The sequence below is a fragment of the Oncorhynchus masou genome, chromosome 18 (assembly GCF_036934945.1).
Source record: "Oncorhynchus masou masou isolate Uvic2021 chromosome 18, UVic_Omas_1.1, whole genome shotgun sequence".
NCBI lineage: Eukaryota > Metazoa > Chordata > Actinopteri > Salmoniformes > Salmonidae > Oncorhynchus > Oncorhynchus masou.
Genome location: NC_088229.1, coordinates 20,587,000 through 20,607,828, shown reverse-complemented (window position 1 = coordinate 20,607,828; position 20,829 = coordinate 20,587,000). Strand labels below are relative to the sequence as shown.

The following is a 20,829-nucleotide window of genomic DNA, read 5'->3' as shown; positions in this document are numbered from 1 at the left end:
GCACCTAATTTTGTTTTTGCGAGAGCACTTGAAGAAACTTTCAAAGTTCTTGAAATTTTCCGGATAGACTGACTTTCATGTCCTAAAGTAATAATGGATGTTTCTTTTTGCTTATTTGAGCTGTTCTTGCCATAATATGGACTTATGGTATTTTACAAAATAGGGCTATCTTGTGTATACCACCCCTACCTTGTCACAACACTGATGGGCTCAAATGCATTAAGGAAAGAAATCCCACAAATTAACTTTTAACAAGGCACACCTGTTAATTGAAATGCATTCCAGGTGACTACCTCATAAAGCTGGTTGAGAGAATGCCAAGAGTGTGCAAAGCTGTCATCAAGGAAAAGGGTGCTACTTTGAAGAATCTCTAATTTGATTTGTTTAACACTTGTTTGGTTACTACATGATTCCATATGTGTTATTTTATAGTTTTGATGTCTTCACTACTATTCTACAACATAGAAAACAGTAGAAATAAAGAAAAACCCTTGAATGAGTAGGTGTGTCCAAACTTTTGACTGGTACTGTAGATCCAGACGTAGTTCCAGACATAGCTCTTGCAAGACCACTCCATTTACAGATTGAACAACAGATTGTATTATGTAAATATTCTGCGTGGAAGAAAAGACTGTCCTAATAACTTAAAGGGGCCTAACTCTCCCCACCACAGGGCTACTCAGGAGCCCTCCCTCATCACCATGGAGTGGCACCAGACACAGTGTTTGCCCGTCAGCCCGTGATAACTCTTGATCTTCTTCTGACACTTGTCACACTTCCCAGAATCACAGTTCCCACTGACCCAGTCATGGGTTGGAACCTGAGGCAGGAGACACAGGCAGAGTCAGATGCAAGACTGACATACATGCACCGGGACAAAGAGAGTGGCTTAGGAATTCACATTACAACATACACTAAGAATGAGGAGGCATTGGAAATATTAATATAACTGCAAATGCCATTGTAAAATGTTGTTTGAAAAAAAACTCTCTTACTCCCGTGTCTTTCTTAGACTTGACATAGGTCCTTGTACAGGGAGCTGGGTTTCTGTTGGCACAGCGTCCATGGACCGTGTATTTACAACCTTGAAAACAAAGACAAGTAAACAATGCGTTACGTGTCTCCATTGTGTTTTCAACTATTATTGTTATTCTCTCGTTTAATGAATCATGTTAATCAAGACAAGATATACAAGGCTGACAATTAAGTAAACAATAAACACCACCACAACAGTTTTTCCTATGGAAATATGTGGGGATGTCATAGGTCATTATGGTTATCTAATGGTACATGTTGACATCATCTGATTATGAGAATGAGATTCCACTAACTTGCTTTTAATTGTAAGTTCAGGATAGGTGTCTTCCTGGTAATTTTTTGTTGTTGCTTTGAGTGGATTGAGGAAGTTAAATTGTATTTCCCTCTAGTGGTGAGACCAGACAATGACACTCACAGGTGCAGCAAAGCCCCTGTTTCCTCAGTCCTAGCAGCATGCTCTGACACACGTTGCAGTAGACAGGCTTGTTGTAATTTTTCATCCTCCATAGGTGCTGCCCATCCTTCTGAGTCATCTGGGGGTAGATGGTGGGGGAGAAAATTATGGTATAATAAACAAAACATAAAAACGTTGTGCTTTTTTATCTTTTATGTCAAAAACTATTTTGACCATTTCTGCACACTCCTAAAACAAACACTGACTCTAAGGGTAAATGTTGGATCTCATATTTGGAAAACATTATGTAAGCAATGCAACATTGACACACATTTCATTTTAATATTGTCTCATGGTTGGAGATTGGGGCTATTAGTGATGCTGTTAGCAACAAACATAAATCGCCTCTGAGATGACTCTCCTGGAATGACAGTTCAGTGTTGACTTTTACAGTTGGCTTTACAATGGCCTTTGCATGCCATGATCCCATCTATCAAAATATCAGAATTATGCTGACAGGAATCTATGCTGCATAATTAAATGAGGAATGGAATGTACATTTCTACTCAAACATAATAACTTACTCTTTATACTGTAACAATGAATGTTTATGTTCTTCCTTTCCATTGCAGTTGCTACTAATTGATGCAGAGGGTGAGGTTAGATGGAGTTGTGAATGAGAATAATAGATAGGCTTTTCCCCACTTCCTCTAACTCACTCTGGTGGTGCAGAGATAGATGTGTATGTGAAACAGGTAACATTAGCACACATGCATGAGTGAGTCAACAAAAGGGTGGTGCACAGAGGTAAGAGCAGAAGGAGAGCAACATACAGAGTGACAGAAAGAGAGAGAGAGCATGTATGTGTGTGAGTGAGGAAGACAAAAGGGTGGTGCACAGAGGTAAGAGCAGAAGGAGAGCAACATACAGAGTGACAGAAAGAGAGAGAGAGCATGTATGTGTGTGAGTGAGGAAGACAAAAGGGTGGTGCACAGAGGTAAGAGCAGAAGGAGAGCAACATACAGAGTGACAGAAAGAGAGAGAGAGCATGTATGTGTGTGAGTGAGGAAGACAAAAGGGTGGTGCACAGAGGTAAGAGCAGAAGGAGAGCAACATACAGAGTGACAGAAAGAGAGAGAGAGCATGTATGTGTGTGAGTGAGGAAGACAAAAGGGTGGTGCACAGAGGTAAGAGCAGAAGGAGAGCAACATACAGAGTGACAGAAAGAGAGAGAGAGCATGTATGTGTGTGAGTGAGGAAGACAAAAGGGTGGTGCACAGAGGTAAGAGCAGAAGGAGAGCAACATACAGAGTGACAGAAAGAGAGAGAGAGCATGTATGTGTGTGAGTGAGGAAGACAAAAGGGTGGTGCACAGAGGTAAGAGCAGAAGGAGAGCAACATACAGAGTGACAGAAAGAGAGAGAGAGCATGTATGTGTGTGAGTGAGGAAGACAAAAGGAGGAACTGCAGACACCGGCTGAGCATATTTCTAAAGATATTATCATTACAAAGACGCTATAGGAAATGTACTGCGTGATCAAAATATTAAGAACCCCCCCATATCTTTGGGGCATGGAGTCTACAAGGTGTCGAAAGCGTTCCACAGGGATGCTGGCCCATGTTGACTTTCATGGATGTCCTTGGGGTGGTGGACCAATCTTGATACACACAGGAAATTGTTGAGCGTGAAACACCCAGCAGCATTGCAGTTCTTGACACAAACCGGTGCACCTGGTACCTACAGTGCCTTGCGAAAATATTCGGCCCCCTTGATCTTTGCGACCTTTTGCCACATTTCAGGCTTCAACATAAAGATATAAAACTGTATTTTTTTGTGAAGAATCAACAACAAGTGGGACACAATCATGAAGTGGAACAACATTTATTGCATATTTCAAACTTTTTTAACAAATCAAAAACTGAAAAAATTGGGCGTGCAAAATTATTCAGCCCCTTTACTTTCAGTGCAGTAAACTCTCTCCAGAAGTTCAGTGAGGATCTCTGAATGATCCAATGTTGACCTAAATGACTAATGATGATAAATACAATCCACCTGTGTGTAATCAAGTCTCCGTATAAATGCACCTGCACTGTGATAGTCACAGAGGTCCGTTAAAAGCGCAGAGAGCATCATGAAGAACAAGGAACACACCAGGCAGGTCCGAGATACTGTTGTGAAGAAGTTTAAAGCCGGATTTGGATACAAAAGATTTCCCAAGCTTTAAACATCCCGAGGAACACTGTGTAAGCGATAATATTGAAATGGAAGGAGTATCAGACCACTGCAAACCTACCAAGACCTGGCCATCCCTCTAAACTTTCAGCTCATACAAGGTGAAGACTGATCAGAGATGCAGCCAAGAGGCCCATGATCACTCTGGATGAACTGCAGATATCTAAAGCTGAGGTGGGAGACTCTGTCCATAGGACAACAATCAGTCGTATATTGCACAAATCTGGCCTTTATGGAAGAGTGGCAAGAAGACAGCCATTTCTTAAAGATATCCATAAAGATATCCATAAAAAAGTGTTGTTTAAAGTTTGCCACAAGCCACCTGGGAGACACACCAAACATGTGGAAGAAGGTGCTCTGGTCAGATGAAATCAAAATGTAACTTTTTGGCAACAATGCGAAACGTTATGTTTGGCGTAAAAGCAACAAACCTCATCACCCTGAACACACCATACCCACTGTCAAACATGGTGGTGGCAGCATCATGGCTTGGGCCTGCTTTTCTTCAGCAGGGACAGGTAAGATGGTTAAAATTGATGGGAAGATGGATGGAGCCAAATACAGGACCATTCTGGAAGAAAACTAGATGGAGTGTGCCAAAGACTGGGACAGAGATTTGTCTTCCAACAAGACAATGATCCAAAACATAAAGCAAAATCTACAATGGAATGGTTCAAAAATAAACATATCCAGGTGTTAGAATGGCCAAGTCAAAGTCCAGACCTGAATCCAATCGAGAATCTGTGGAAAGAACTGTAAACTGCTGTTCACAAATGCTCTCCATCCAACCTCACTGACCTCGAGCTGTTTTGCAAGGAGGAATGGGAAAAAAATGTCAGTCTCTCGATGTGCAAAACTGATAGAGACATACCCCAAGCGACTTACAGCTGTAATCGCAGCAAAAGGTGGCGCTACAAAGTATTAACTTAAGGGGGCTGAATAATTTTGCACGCCCAATTTTTCAGTTTTTGATTTGTTAAAAAAGTTTGAAATATGCAATAAATGTCGTTCCACTTCATGATTGTGTCCCACTTGTTGTTGATTCTTCACAAAAAAATACAGTTTTATATCTTTCTGTTTGAAGCCTGAAATGTGGCAAAAGGTCGCAAAGTTCAAGGGGGCCGAATACTTTCGCAAGGCACTGTACAACCATACCCAGTTCAACAACACTTAAATGTTTTATCTTGCCCATTCAACCTCTGAATGGCACACATACACAATCCCCCATGTCTCAACTGTCTCAAAAACTCCTTCTTTAACCATCTCCTCCCCTTCATCTACACTGATTGAAGTGGATTTAACTGGTGACATCAATAAAGTATCAGCGCTTTCACCTGGTCAGTCTATACCATAGAAAGAGCAGGTGTCCTTAATGTTTTGTACACTTAGCGTATAACACAAAGAGGATGTATCATGTGTATCCTCCCGGCCTGCACAGGAAACATTTGTTGACGCAATAAAAGGGGAAGGAATGATGGATGGTCCCTTTTCCACCTTCTGCCCCAGTGACATTAGGGTCTTATTCATTTGGGCAAAATATATCAAACCATTTTTGTAACAGCAACCAGCATTTCTTATTGGAAATCCAAGTAGTCCCTCCCTGTTTCTTCCATTTTGTTCCTAATGAACACAACCCAGAAGGGGAACATGGTTCACCCACCTTCAGCCCAAGTAATACCAGCAGAGGAACGTTGTTCATTCCGCCTTCCACCCACTCATCCAGAGAGACCGTGTTACTGCTGTCTGCGTCGATGGCTGTCATCATGTCCTTCAGCACCTGAACAAACCAAAGTGCATTCTAGCTTAGCATCTAAATTAGTATTCTTGGGAGGTTTTGTTCAGCAGATATTTGTAGAATGCTTCATTAAAATATGTATTTTCTCCTCTGATATCAGTAATTGTAAGGGACATCCCACATTTGGCCACACTTACTGGTCTCAGCTCAGACACATCCCAGTCCAGGTAATCTGCAGCATGCATCATCTGAGCAATGATCCGGTCCACCTCCTGTAGGAAGAAGAGTATTAGTTATTCTTATGAGAAGACCTGATATACATTACCAGTCAAAAGTTTGGACACAGCTACTCATTCAAGGGGTTTTCTTTATTTGTACTATTCTCTACATTGTTAAATAATAGTGAAGACATCAAAACTATGAAATAACACACATGGAATCATGTAGCAACCAAAAAAGTGTTAAACAAATGAAAATATATTTTATATTTGAGATTCTTCAAAGTAGCCACCCTATGCCTTGATGACAGCTTTGCACACTCTTGGCATTCTTTCAACCAGCTTCATGAGGTAGACGCCTGGAATGCATTTAAATTAACAGGTGTGCCTTGTTAAAAGTTTATTTGTGGAATTTCTTTCCTTCTTAATGCATTTGAGACAATCAGTTGTGCTGTGACAAGGTAGGGGTGGTATACAGAAGATAGCCTTATTTGGTAAAAGACCAAGTCCATATTATGGCAAGAACAGCTCAAATAAGCAAAGAGAAACGACAGTCCATCATTACTTTAAGACATGAAGGTCAGTCAATCCGGAAAATTTCCAAAACTTTGAAAGTTTCTTCAAGTGCTCTCGCTAAAACCATCAAGCGCTATGATGAAACTGTCTCTCATGAGGACCGCCACAGGAAAGGAAGACCCAGAGTTACATCTGATGCAGAGGATAAGTTCATTAGAGTTACCAGCCTCAGAAATTGCAGCCCAAATAAATTCTTCACAGAGTTCAAGTAACAGACACATCTCAACATCAACTGTTCAGAGGAAATTGCATGAATCAGGCCTTAATGGTCGAATTGCTGCAAAGAAACCACTACTAGAGGACACCAATAAGAAGAAGAGACTTGCTTGGGCCAAGAAACACGACCAATGGACAATAGACCGTTGGAAATCTGTCCTTGAGTCCAAATTGGAGATTTGTGGTTCCAACCACTGTGTCTTTGTGAGACGCAGAGTAGGTGAACGGATGATTTACGCATGTGTGGTTCCCACCGTGAAGCATGGAGGAGGAGGTGTGATGGTGCTTTGCTGGTGACACTGTCTGTGATTTATTTAGAATTCAAGGCACACTTAACCAGCATGGCTACCACAGCATTCTGCAGCGATATGCCATCCCATCTGGTTTGCGCTTAGTGGGACTAAAATTGATTTTTCAACAAGACAGTGACCCAACACACCTCCAGGCTGTATAAGGGCTATTTGACTGCATCAGATGACCAACCCAATTGAGATGGTTTGGGGTGAGTTGGACTACAAAGTGAAGGAAAAGCAGCCAACAAGTGCTCAGCATATATGGGAATTCCTTCAAGACTGTTGGAAAAGAGTTCCAGGTGAAGCTGGTTGAGAGAATGCCAAGCATGTGCAAAGCTGTCATCAAGGCAAAGGATGGCTACTTTGAAGAATCTCAAATATAAAATATATTTTGATTTGTTTAGCACTTTTTTGTTACTACATGATTCCATATGTTATTTAATAGCTTTGATGTCGTCACGATTATTCTACAATGTAGAAAATAGTAAAAATACATAAAAACCCTTGAATGAGTAAGTGTGTCAACTTTTGACTGGTACTGTAAAAATGAAAGGGTATGAGGTGATGTCTCCTGCAACAACAGGCAGTCATTACATGTTATTACATTGTTATTATTTTGAAATGGGTAATGGGGAAACTGGGATAATACCTAGGGGGATGTAGTTATTCTTTGTAGTTCACAAAAAAAAATATTACAAATTGACTTACAGAGCTGTCAAGGACTCCATTGCCATCTCTGTCATACAGTTTGAAAGCAACTGAGGGAAAAATGTGCATATAAAAATCTTGAAAAGGCAATCAAACAAATATCTATACAAATAGACTGCAACAAGAAGCTGCTACTCAGTGGAGAAAATATGATAAAGACTCACACTCCAGCTTGTCTCTGGGCTGGCCATCCTCCAACAGAGAGAAGTAACACGAAACATCCTTCAGAAAGACCTCTTCTAAAGGAGAGGAGGAGGACAAGGAGGGTGAGGAGGATGGTGAAGAGGATACACACAGTATAGCTACATATTCAGGTTCAGTCTGTGGACTTTGATTTAAAAAAACAACACATAGCAATAGTGAAACTGATGACTAAACTATAGACAACAAAATAAGCCAACACATGGTATTCGAGAGGTATTCTACACATGGGCAAATAAACATACTGGCGTTGTCCTGCCCGGCCAGTTGGGTTCCGCTCTGGAAGGAACGGAACAGGCGCTGGCAGAGATCCTTAGGGAAGTCCTCAACCTCCAAATAGGTCTTCAGGAAGAGACGGAAGCCTTCCTCATTGATACACTGGAACAGAAGATGGGATATCAATCAGTAAATTGATGGGAGATGGATGGTTTCTAAAATAGTCATCAAAACAGTCGGATTCAGAGCAGAGTGATTTAGGTGAGAAGACTAATTCCTAGAGCAGGGATCATCAACTACATATTTCCTTAAGCAGATGGTCAGTGGGCCGGAACATAATTACAAATACAGTGCATTCGGAAAGTATTCAGACCCCTTGACTTTTTCCACATTTTGTTACGTTACAGCCTCATTCTAAAACTGATTGAATAAATGTTTTCCATCATCAATCTACACACAATAGCCCACAATGACAAGGCAAAAACAGGTTTAGACATTTTTGCACATTTATTACAAATAAAAAACAGAAATACCTTATTTACATAAGTATTCAGACCCTTTGCTATGAGACTTGAAATGGAGCTCAGGTGCATCATGTTTCCATTGATCTTCTTTGAGATGTTTCTACAACTTGATTGTAGTCCACCTGCGGTAAATTCAATTGACTGGACATTCATTTTAAAAGGAGGACACCTGTCTATATAAGGTCCCACAGTTGACAGCGCATGTCAGAGCAAAATCCAAGCCATGAGGTTGAAGGAATTGTACGTAGAGCTCCGAGACAGGATTGTGTCGAGGCACAGATCTGGCGAAGGGTCCAAAAACATTCTGCAGCATTGAAGGTCCCCAAGAACACAGTGGCCTCAATCATTCTTAAATGGATGAAGTTTGAAACCACCAATACTCTTCCTAGAGCTGGCCGCCCGGCCAAACTGAGCAATCAAGGGAGAAGGGCCTTGGTCAGGGAGGTGACCAAGAACCTGATGGTCACGCTTACATGGCTCCAGAGTCCCTCTTCCTCTGTGGAGATGGGAGAACAGACCAGAAGGTTAACCATCTCTGCAGAACTCCACCAAATCAGGCCTTCATGGTAGAGTGTCCAGACGGAAGCAATTCCTCAGTAGAAGGCACATGACAGCCCGCTTGGAGTTTGCCAAAAGGCACCTAAAGGACTCAGACCATGAGAAACAAGATTCTCTGTTCTGAATAAACCAAGATTGAACTCTTTGGACTGAATGCCAAGCGTCACGTCTGGATGAAACCTGGCACCATCGCTACGGTGAAGCATGGTGGTGGCAGCATCATGCTGCGGGGATGTTTTTCAGCAGCAGAGACTGGGAGACTGGTCAGGATCGAGGGAAAGATGAACAGAGCAAAGTACACAGAGATCATTGATGAAAACCTGCTCCAGAGCGATCAGGACCTCAGACTGGGGCAAAGGTTCACCTTCCAACAGGACAACGACCCTAAACACACAGCCAAGACAACACAGGAGTGGCTTCAGGACAAGTTTCTGAATGTCCATGAGTGGCCCAGCCAGAGCGCGGACCAGATCGAACTGGAGAGACCTGAGAATAGCTGTGCAGTGATGCTCCCCATCCAACCTGGCAGAGCTTGAGAAGACTGGGAGAAACTCCCCAAATACAGGCGTGCCAAGCTTGTAGCGTCATACTCAAGAAGAGTCAAGGCTGTAATCGCTGCCAAAGCTGCTTCAAAGTACTGAGTAAAGGGTCGGAATAAGCATGTAAAAGTGATATATATATATATTTTTTAATACATTTGCAAAAATGTCTACAAACCTGTTTTTGCTTTGTCATTATGGGGTATTGTGTGTAGATTAATGAGAATTTTAAAAAAAGTTTAAAAAATTATTTTTTTTTGAAAAAGGCTGTAACGTAATAATAGTGTTTAACATGATTTTTGAATTACTACCTCCTCTCTGTACCACACACGTACAATTTTCTGTGAGGTCCCTCAGTCGAGCAGTGCTTTCAAACACAGATTCAACCACAAAGACCAGAGAGAAGAAGGGCACTTATTGGTAAATGGGTAAAAAAATACAAATCATATCACTGAGTAGAGCCAAGCAGACACAATCCTAGAGGAAAACCTGGTTCAGTCTGCTTTCCAAAATACACTGGGAAATTCCCCTTTCAGCAGGACAATAACCTAAAAGATCAAATATACTGTACACGGGTTTGCGCCCAGGCTCTGTCGTAACCGGCCGCGACCGGGAGGTCCGTGGGGCGACGCACAATTGGCCTAGCGTCGTCCGGGTTATGGAGGGCTTGGTCGGTAGGGATGTCCTTGTCTCATCGCGCACCAGCGACTCCTGTGGCGGGCCGGGCGCAGTGCACGCTAACCAAGGTTGCCAGGTGCACGGTGTACCCTCCGACACATTGGTGCGGCTGGCTTCCGGGTTGGATGCGCGCTGTGTTAAGAAGCAGTACGGCTGGTTGGGTTGTGTATCGGAGGACGCATGCGTTTCAACCTTCGTCTCTCCCGAGCCCGTACGGGAGTTGTAGCGATGAGACAAGATAGTAACTACAACAATTGGATACCACGAAATTGGGGAGAAAAAAGGGGTAAAATTCACACAAAAAAAAAATATATATATACTGTACACTGGAGTTGCTTACCAAGACGACATTGAATGTTCCTGAGTGGCCTAGTTACAGTTTTTACTGTATGGCAGTAAAATCTATGGCAGAATCTATGGCAAGACTTGAAAATGGATGTCTAGCAATGATCAACAACCAACTTAACAGAGCTTGAAGAATTTAAAAAATAATAATGTGCAAATATTGTACAATCCAGGTGTGCAAAGCTCTTAGACTTCCCCAGAAAGACTAACAGACTAATCGCTGCCAAATGTGATTCTAAAATGTATTGACTCAGGGGTGTGAATACTTATGTAAATAAGATATTTCTGTATTTCATTTTCAATAAATTTGCAAAAAATATATGTTTTTACTTTTTCATTATGGGGTATGGTGTGTAGATGGGTAAGAACAAAATCAATTTAATCCATTTGAATTCAGGCCATAAAAACAAAATGTGGACGTTTTCAAAGGTCAAGTGGTGTGAATACTCTCTGAAGACACTGTATCTCTATTATACGCGGGAATACTTTGGAACAGATTTCCAAAATTAAAATCACTTGGAGTTAATTTGCTGGCGGTTTTACAGTCTTTCATATCCAACCATAAGAAATATATACAGTGCCTTCAGAAAGTATTCATACCCCTTGACTTATTCCGCATTTTTGTTGTGTTACAACCTGAATTCTAAATTGATTAAATGAATTGTTCCCCCTGACCCATTTACACACAATACCTCATAATGACAAAGTGAAAACATGTATTGAACATTTTTGGAAAAGTATTCACACCCCTGAGTCAATACATGTTGTTACAGGTTTTGGTTTTTCCATTTATGTTTTGAGGTTGGACTTTTAGCACGTATAGCATTATAGCACAAAAGACAAAGGACGCACAGATTGGTGACACCTCGTCAGTCGTTATGTGTTACACCTGTGCTGGTTTCCATCTCGTTAGTGGGAAGGTGTTTCACCTGTGTTGGCCCAGGTGCTATTTTAGGAGTAGCTGGCCCAGTGCTCTTGTTGAGCTTGAGAGATGTTGGGAGAGCTAAACTTTATGACTGCTGATGTGTGAGCCAAGTGCAACCTATATACATTTGAAAGAAGCTTATTTTTTGGTTTCCCCTGTTTGTTTTGCTCCATATTCTTTTTACTTGACATCCTAAGTTTTTGTGGGGTTTTCTTTGTCTTTTTGGAGGCAAACCTAGTGGGAATCCATGGTGGGTGTCTTTCAGAACCCCTTATGAGTGGCTTTGGCAACTTTCAGTGGGCACCCATGTGTGTTTCAGAACTCCTTTTTGTTTGGTTGTCAGTGATTTTCTTTGTTCCCTTAGTGACATTTTTTGAGTTTCATGTTCCCACAAGACAGTGTTAGAATCCCCTTTTGGCAGTGACTACGGCTGAGGCTTACTGGGTAAGTTTAAGAGTTTTCCACACCTGGATTGTACAACATTTGTCCATTTTCAAAATTCTTCAAGCTCTGTCAAATTGGATGATCATAGCTTGACAATTATTTAAGTAGTGTCATAGATTTTCAAACAGATTTAAGTCAGAACTAACACTGCCACTGAGGAACATTCACTATCTTCTTGGTATGCAGCTTGTGTAGATGTAGCCTTGTTTTAGGCTATTGTCCTGCTGAAAGGTTAATTACTCTCCCAGTGTCTGGTGGAAAGCAGACTGAACCAGGTTTTCCTCTAGGATTTTGCCTGTGTTTAGCAAAACAATTTATCCAGGAAAAACTCCCCAGTCCTTGATTATAAGCATACCCATAACATGATGCAGCCACCACTATGCTTGAAAAAATGGAGGTACACTGTAATGTTATGTTTGAGGCAAATCAATACTTTGTATTCAGGACAAAGTTAATTGCTTTGCCCCTTTTTTTGCAATATTACTTTAGTGCGGTTGCAAACAGGATGCATGTTTTGGAATATTTTTATTCTACAGCCTTGTTCTCACTGTCAATAGTTTAGTATTGTGGAGTAACTATAATGTTGATCCATCTTCAATTGTCTATCACAGCCATTAAACTAAAGTCCCCATTGGCCTCATGCTGAAATCCCTGAGCAGTGTCCTTTCTCTCCAGTATTGATTCAGGAAGGATGCCTGTATCTTTGTAGCTACTGGGTGTATTGATGCACCATCCAAAGTGTAAATAGTGTTCTATTTGTTTTTTTAACCCATCTACCAATAGGTGCCCTTTGCGAGGCATTGGAAAACCTTCCTGGTCTTTGTTGTTGAATCCGTTTGATTCAGGGACCTTACAGATAATGTGAGGAGTACAGATAAGGTAGTCATTGTAAAATCATGTTGAAGACTTGTTGCACTCTGAGTCCAGTATACATGTGACTTGTTAAGCTACATTTTACTCCTGAACTTATTCAGGTTTTCCATGAAAGGGGGTGAATAGTTATTGACTAGAGACATTTCAGATTAGGTTTTCACCACTTTGACATTATGGGGTATTGTGTGTAGGCCGGGGACAAAAAAAACTTGAATCCATTTTTAAATTAAGGCTGTAACAATGTGGAAAATCCAAGGCATGTGAATCCTTTCTGAAGGCAGCAGGGACTGGAAGACTATTTATAATGTGGGGACAAATAAAATATAGCCAAAGGCTGCCAGTTGGCAAACCCTGTTCTAGATTGTACAATAAGGGGTTTGGTGCATAACTTCCTGAAGTTGTCAGATACCCAATAAAGACCCCATTTCAATAAATTGTGCCACCTGACTTTTTTCTGGAAATATGTAGGGGGACTAATTTGCTTAAGGGCCTCAAATCAGAATTCCCCCTGGAATACTGAACCACAAACCCATTTATGGTTGCGGTTGCTTTTCCCTGGGTGATACTTTATTACTGTGGCAGTTATGTAGTATATGACACCACTATTCAGCCCAACCTCAATGTTAAGGAGACTGGTGTGGAGGAGAGAAGGGGATTAGATAACCACGCCAAAAATGTTCGTCAGATTTTCCACTTCCTTGATAATTACAGTACTTTGAGAGGGTGTGGCTTTGTCATTATCCTTGTTGCAAAATGTATTTTTCTGTAACCCATGGTTGCCCTTAAATTACTGCTAGTCTACCACTTTTATTCCTCTTAGACGGCAATTACCCTAATCAATATTGCCGATATCGGCAATATTGATAACTGTCCAGTTAAAATCCCCTCATGGCTTACTCTGCATGAGGCCAACACATCACACAGACCTTACAGAATTGGCACAACTGAAAAGGTAATTTCTTTTAGCAACTTCAGCTGCTTGTAAATTCATCAATCCCTGAAGCCATGTCTCTTAGAATTGATTGGCTTTATATAGAAGTCACATCTATAAACACGATAAATGTTTGTTAGTGGATTTACTATTAGGAAACCAATTATTTGTTTTTGATGGGGTATCACATGAGCACAAACTAATATGTACCCCGAACATTTAAGATAGACTGAAGCAGACATGAGTTGTGGTGGGGTCAGTATCAACCTGGCCATTGTTTCCTCTCACCTCTCCATGTCTGTGCTGGGCCAGCCTGCCATCTGCATCAAATTCCCTCAGCACATCTTTAACCCTCAGCCTGCAGTCTAGGAGGAGAAGAAACGCACAACAAACATCTGTCGAAGTAATGATTCTAACAATGTGTAATCACAAATGATCAAATTATAGCCGGAAAACTGCATATATTCTACATAGCAACATTCATACATGGCCGGTGACGACATTGAAATTCCGTTCTTAAAATGTTCCTTAACATTGATGTTCAAAATGTCTAAATCCAGAGATCTACCAAGAAAGATAATGTGGGCGCAATGGTGCAACGTTTTGCAGATACTTAGAAATATACAGATATGACAGCGTGTGGGTGTAAATGGAAAGGGGTGCAAGGAAACTGCCAGCCTGTACTCACAGTCAATGTACTGCTGTAGCTGGATGAAGTCAACTGGGTTCAGCTCTTTCAACTCTGTGACTGTGGAGGTGGACATGCTGCCTGCGTCTGCACAAACCGCCAGAGGGCGAGAGGAGGAGGAACACAAGTCGTCAGTCTTCTGTGTGAACGTGAAATGGAGGCGGCTCAGACATCAAACCAGAATTGTAAGCTGAACAGTCCTAGGTAGTAACTCGTGAGGTTTTGTTTAGAAATGTCACAAGACGCTTCAGATCATAACCCCATGCAAACCAGTTAGAAACGGCCTGTTTATACCCACAAGATTTACATCTGCAAATTGGCAAGAACCACAGTTCAACGCCAGATCTGGCTTGCAAATACCCCTCAATACCCTTTAGTCATCTCCAGTCATGATGTTAATAGGGTTGTGAGAAAATGTTTGTCAGAATTCCCACTCCAAAATTACAACAATGAGCAAAAACGATGTAGCCTCATAACTTCTAAGCATAAACGGTTTCAAGCAACACTTCACACCTCTGACCACTGTACTTCAAAGTAAGCTCTAAATAAGCAGTATCAGGCCACAGACACACCAGAGACATACGTCTCAAGAGTATGTCTCCCCAAAGCTTTGTTCTTTGTGTTCTTGAAATGTCTGACCCAGTTTTCCAAATTATACAATTATTTTATTACCCATAATCTCCATTTAAAAATGGGTTACTGTTCCAGTCCCTAATAACACTGCAGGAGTATAGGTCGACCAGTCAGTATATACCTACAGCAGTCAGAAGTCAACAGTCAGTCATGGAGTAGTACTGAAACCTAATTAAACTCCTAAACGCCCACTCCTTTACATGTGACGCGGAACCACTGTCTCTCTCTGTGCCAACAAAAGGGTCACGCCGTCCCAACTCAATTCTCCTCAAAAGGTTAGCAGCGTTGCCTAGCAATTTTGTTCAGGCAGCCAATCAGCTGAGGGAGTAGAGACTTGACAGGAAAGTGCCACTTGTTGAGCAGGTTATTGTTTTTTGTCATGAATCTGGGAGGCAGCTCTGCAGAGGGCACTAGCTAGCACAGACACAAAGTCATAAAATCAGATTTTAAACCTAACCACACTGCTAACCCTAATTGTAAATTAAGACCAAAAGAATGTGTTTTCATTACATTTTTACAATTTATTTTCCTAGGCAAGTCAGTTAAGAACTAATTCTTATTTTCAATGACAGCCTAGGAACAGTGGGTTAACTGCCTGTTCAGGGGCAGAACGACAGATTTGTACCTTGTCAGCTCAGAGATTTGAACTTGCAACCTTTTGGTAACTAGTCCAACTCTCTAACCACTAGGCTACCCTGCCTAACAGACAATTTTGACTTTGCAGCTGGCCTATCTAAGGGGGAAAAAAATCACTCAGTTCTGTCTCTAGGACAAAACTCATGACAAATGTCAACCTGCACTTGTTGATGGAAAAAGTGGAATATGGCAGGCAAGTGCCTTTAAATAAGAATCTTGATAACTACCAACTCCAATGACTAGTTTTATATTGCACATAATGCTACATTTTGGGATTCCTGTTAGGGCCTTAACCATACAATTCAAATAAGTAATCAAATCAGAACTGCTCATTTCTGCTAACGTGAACATAAAAAATACATTTCTAAGAGCATAATAAAGATGTGCTTCTAAACAAGACAAATCTAGTTTTAGGCTACTTCTAGATGTGTACCCTTGCCTGTGGCAATATGGCAGATGGCCATTCTTCATGTCCTTCAAAGAAACATGCTGACATCTGCATGTTTCCATTCCCTCATGTCGGACAGACGGTATACCATCCTTGTCTGCCATTATTTAAGACCGAGCAACCTGGGTAAAATCTGATTCTCGACTTCCTGATCAGATATGACATTTGCATGCAGGATTTTTACACGCAGACTGGAAATTACTACCAGACAGAACAATGTGTACTATATATAAAAAGGCACGTGAAGTCAAAAAAGGGCACCAAACTGGCCTCCCTCATGACCCCAATTCACACATGGTTATAATACACTTGTGCATGTGTTTAAATAGGACAAATATAAGCACCCAGCTAAATGACATCAGGTAGGTTAGCAGACAGAAGGAAGGACATGCTTGGTTGCTATGGAAAGTGTTTCCCTACATCAGCTTTGCTCCATCAGAGCATTGCCACGAGTGACTAACGGGAGGGAGGACAGGGGGAGCCCTCAGCCAAGCCAGCCAGCCAGCCAGCCAGCCAGCCGCTATGAGTCTTCCCCGGCGCTACCACCCTCTCTCCTCCCACGCCACTGTGACTCATCCTGTGAATGGGGGAACCTCTCTAAATCAGGGGTGTTAAACATACGTGTTAAACATCCTGTGAATGGGGGAACCTCTCTCTAAATCAGGGGTGTTAAACATACGTGTTAAACATCCTGTGAATGGGGGAACCTCTCTCTAAATCAGGGGTGTTAAACATCCTGTGAATGGGGGAACCTCTCTCTAAATCAGGGGTGTTAAACATACGTGTTAAACATCCTGTGAATGGGGGAACCTCTCTCTAAATCAGGGGTGTTAAACATCCTGTGAATGGGGGAACCTCTCTCTAAATCAGGGGTGTTAAACATACGTGTTAAACATCCTGTGAATGGGGGAACCTCTCTCTAAATCAGGGGTGTTAAACATCCTGTGAATGGGGGAACCTCTCTAAATCAGGGGTGTTAAACATCCTGTTAAACATCCTGTGAATGGGGAACCTCTCTCTAAATCAGGGGTGTTAAACATCCTGTGAATGGGGGAACCTCTCTCTAAATCAGGGGTGTTAAACATCCTGTGAATGGGGGAACCTCTCTAAATCAGGGGTGTTAAACATCCTGTGAATGGGGGAACCTCTCTCTAAATCAGGGGTGTTAAACATCCTGTGAATGGGGGAACCTCTCTAAATCATAAACATACGTGTTAAACATCCTGTGAATGGGGGAACCTCTCTCTAAATCAGGGGTGTTAAACATCCTGTGAATGGGGGAACCTCTCTCTAAATCAGGGGTGTTAAACATACGTGTTAAACATCCTGTGAATGGGGGAACCTCTCTCTAAATCAGGGGTGTTAAACATCCTGTGAATGGGGGAACCTCTCTCTAAATCAGGGGTGTTAAACATCCTGTGAATGGGGGAACCTCTCTCTAAATCAGGGGTGTTAAACATCCTGTGAATGGGGGAACCTCTCTCTAAATCAGGGGTGTTAAACATACGTGTTAAACATCCTGTGAATGGGGGAACCTCTCTCTAAATCAGGGGTGTTAAACATACGGGGTCTAATCCGGCCCACAGGTGCTTGAGAAGAAGAAAAAAATGACTAAAGGGACAAAATAACTCAAACCAAATAAACTGTAGAAATGATAATGGACCTACAAACAAAGGTGTCCAACTGGGTAATAATCACTCAAATGAAAGCTAGACAGGGAGCATTGAACATTCCAAAATCTATGGTTAGAGGACTATTTTTTTGCACAGGAAATATAACCAATTTTCAGTGCGGCCCTCCAGACCTCATTGAAGACTGAATGCGCCCCCTGGGGCTAAATGAGTTTGATATCCTTGCTCTAAAATGGACCCTTTGCTCAGAAGGTCACTTCTCAAGGTTCATCCAAAATAAAACAAAGCCTATGACATGAGTTTTGCGACATCTTTTAATTATTTTTTTTAATTGAGTGTTGACCGCAGTTGACCACAGAGCTGGAGTGCAACTCCTTGATAACACAGTTTGGATCACTGGAAGTTCACCCATTACCTGGTTAATGACATTTGAGACGTAAACAACAAATGCCAGATGTTAGGCAGGGTTTGTCTGAGTGGAGAGACTTTGGCTCCTATGCATGAATCACACATTTCTGGCAAATGTGGGCGAGGCACAGCTTGTTGCCTTTTTTATTAACCAAACAATGTGTATGACGTAAAAAAAATCCTATTCAGCAGGCTGTGTTGAGTTAGTCCCGTGGAACACTGTGGTGCGTACAATACAGAAAACAACACAAACCCGCCTGGACTTGTGAGGGTGCACCCTTCCCTCCAGTAACCACGCCACTTTCACGCTGAGCATTGGCACATGTTTGGAGGAACGGTTTACTCTTACTGTACTGCCATTGTAAAACCATTGTAATGTACAATCTGTGTATAGGGCAAAGGGAGTAAATTATCAAATGTTTAGATTGTGCGATTGCATGATTGTAAACACACACAATCCCTCTAGAAGCTCTATAGATCCCTATTAGATTAATTTAATTAATTACATTTAAATTCTCTGCAGCAATAGTGTGACCCGCTTCCTGATCCGTCTGTAGAGATGTCTGTTTCCTTACCGACAGGTTGACCTGCCCAGGAATGCCTCTCTCGGTGTTTCCCTGTGATTACTTAGCTGTGCAGGTTAAGTATGACTTTTTCATTAAGAGACGGTCTTTCCCAGAACGAGGATAACATTTCTGTTTTTTGGCAACCAATTTTCCAGTGGGGAGGGAAACCAGGAAATGGTATAGATTTAAAAAGGAACTGATGACCTCACTTGACTTGAATGGAAATGCAAAAACTACACTAGCAATGAAAAATGACCATCTCGTTTCAAATCCCTAAAATGTTCTGGGTAATCTGTTGTTCAAATAATGGAATAGTTATTTGCAGGGTTATCAAGGCACCCTTTAGGCCACATCATGCTAGCAATATGTCCAGCCAGAAATACACTCAAAAGACAAAATTAAAAGTTTCAGAACCATCCCTGTGACTGTTTGTGGTTGCATGACCCAGAAAAATGTAAAATGTTAAAGGAAACCTGGTGAAAGCCCAAAATGTAGTTCAACTCTGATTGCTACTTGCCAACATGTTCTAAATGCATGGCCAGAAGACCTACTTTACCCATAGGTAACTTAATTAAGGAGACACATACCAAGGGAAATAAGCACACAGTGAAGTAAATATATCAGAAGGGACAAACATGTCTTAAATGGTGCACTATGGTTATTGTGTGTTGAGCAATGTGTTGCTTTGTCAGTTGTTTGAATAATACAGTTACTTGCCATCTAAATGATTAAAAGTCAAAAGTTATTTGCAAGGATGTCACATTGCTAATGAAAATCATATAAACCAAAATTGCATTTTCCATCCAGACAGAGCTCCTTGCATCAAGGACCATAGGTCCAACATTGTCTGTAGGCAGTTGTAAAACGTGTCTCCAACCTGTCTGGTCTACAATATTGAGCCATAAGGGTGACAGTTTATCACTATGTAAAACCTTAAACAGTATATTCAATTTATATGCTTATCTCTCCTTCTAGGCTATAAAACATGCCCTATGTTAACTATAGTCTAAAGAGGAGCATGTCTAAAGGTTAGGCTATAGGTTTCAAAGGGGAGAAATATGGGAACAGAAGCTGCAGATATAGCCAATGTATATAGAAACCCTTCATTGGACGTATCAGTAGGATCCCACTCAAAAGTAGCCTGTTTTGCCCAACCAGGGAACCAACTGAGATCCGTTGGGCGAGGCGAGGGATACCGTCTCTCCCATGAAATATGTATCTTACCCAAACTTGGCAGCGGCGCAACGAAATTCACAGGCAATATCTGTATGCAAAGTTGTGAACAAGCATACACGATTCGTTGAACTTCAGGCAGTAGTACTAAATGAGGCTGTTTTGAGCATCAATTAGCCTACCTATATTTCGCGATGGTGAGCGTGGTCTGTCTGTCGTCCTTAAGCGGAGTGTCGTGCCGTCCGTCCGGTAAGATATTTCCTCGGCGAGGATCGAGGCACAATTCAACGTTTTTACACCCAGCAAATCGACGGAAATTGTCTGTGGACGCTGCAAGAAAGGTAGTCTAGCTGTCAGCTTTCATTTACCCAGAGATAACAAGAAAGATTGGCTGACTGCCACGCCCGACTCAGCGATTTCCCCCTCCCTAGCTATTAAAAAAAGAAGCAAAGCACCGCCTCGAACTGTCATCTGCGGGCACTTTGACTAACGCGGGGATGTAGTCTACATTGGGCTTGCCCCATTTTCCCCAGTCTACTCTAGTATATGGATGTGCGTTCTTCTCTTATCGTTTATGTGCCCTAGGCTATAATAGAGCAGCGATGGACAAATTCAGTTGCAATCGATATGACATTTTTCCTACATTTGATTTTCAATGCTCTGTGAGCCTATAGCGAACTACAGTACATCTTCCGCCAAGAAGTCTGGACCAGTTTCGCCTCGTTCACACGGATAGGGTTATTGATTTTTGGTACACCAGAGGTACATTCATTTTCAATGGAACGCTGCGTTTGCCTTACAGCATTGAGTTGCAGAGGCAGTTGCAGTGCGCTCTATGTAGTGCAAACGTTGGATTTATCTCACTGTATGCGCAGACGGCTTGACAGAACTGGTAGCAGAAGGTGACGGTTGAACTTTTGTTATACACATCTAGATTATGCTGCGTGCCATTTTGTGAAATGACACTGTCGGTGTGATCAAGGCGTTTGGCACAGGTGGGT

General features: G+C 41.7%; 1 protein-coding gene across 1 annotated transcript in view; it reads right to left on the bottom strand.

Moving 5' to 3' along the window:
* The window catches only part of LOC135504168 (diacylglycerol kinase alpha-like), a 50,190-nt gene extending 29,915 nt beyond the window's left edge, over nt 1–20,275 (bottom strand). The window contains exons 1-11 of the mRNA XM_064922507.1: nt 20,011–20,275; nt 14,334–14,420; nt 13,934–14,010; nt 7,858–7,990; nt 7,576–7,650; nt 7,412–7,461; nt 5,598–5,672; nt 5,326–5,442; nt 1,454–1,571; nt 996–1,084; nt 701–820 (exon numbers count right to left, since the gene is read on the bottom strand). Coding sequence (XP_064778579.1) covers nt 701–820; nt 996–1,084; nt 1,454–1,571; nt 5,326–5,442; nt 5,598–5,672; nt 7,412–7,461; nt 7,576–7,650; nt 7,858–7,990; nt 13,934–14,010; nt 14,334–14,409 — 930 coding nt within the window. The 5' untranslated portion in view covers nt 14,410–14,420; nt 20,011–20,275. The remainder of the gene's footprint in view (nt 1–700; nt 821–995; nt 1,085–1,453; nt 1,572–5,325; nt 5,443–5,597; nt 5,673–7,411; nt 7,462–7,575; nt 7,651–7,857; nt 7,991–13,933; nt 14,011–14,333; nt 14,421–20,010) is intronic.
* Between the last annotated feature and the right edge of the window lie 554 nt (nt 20,276–20,829).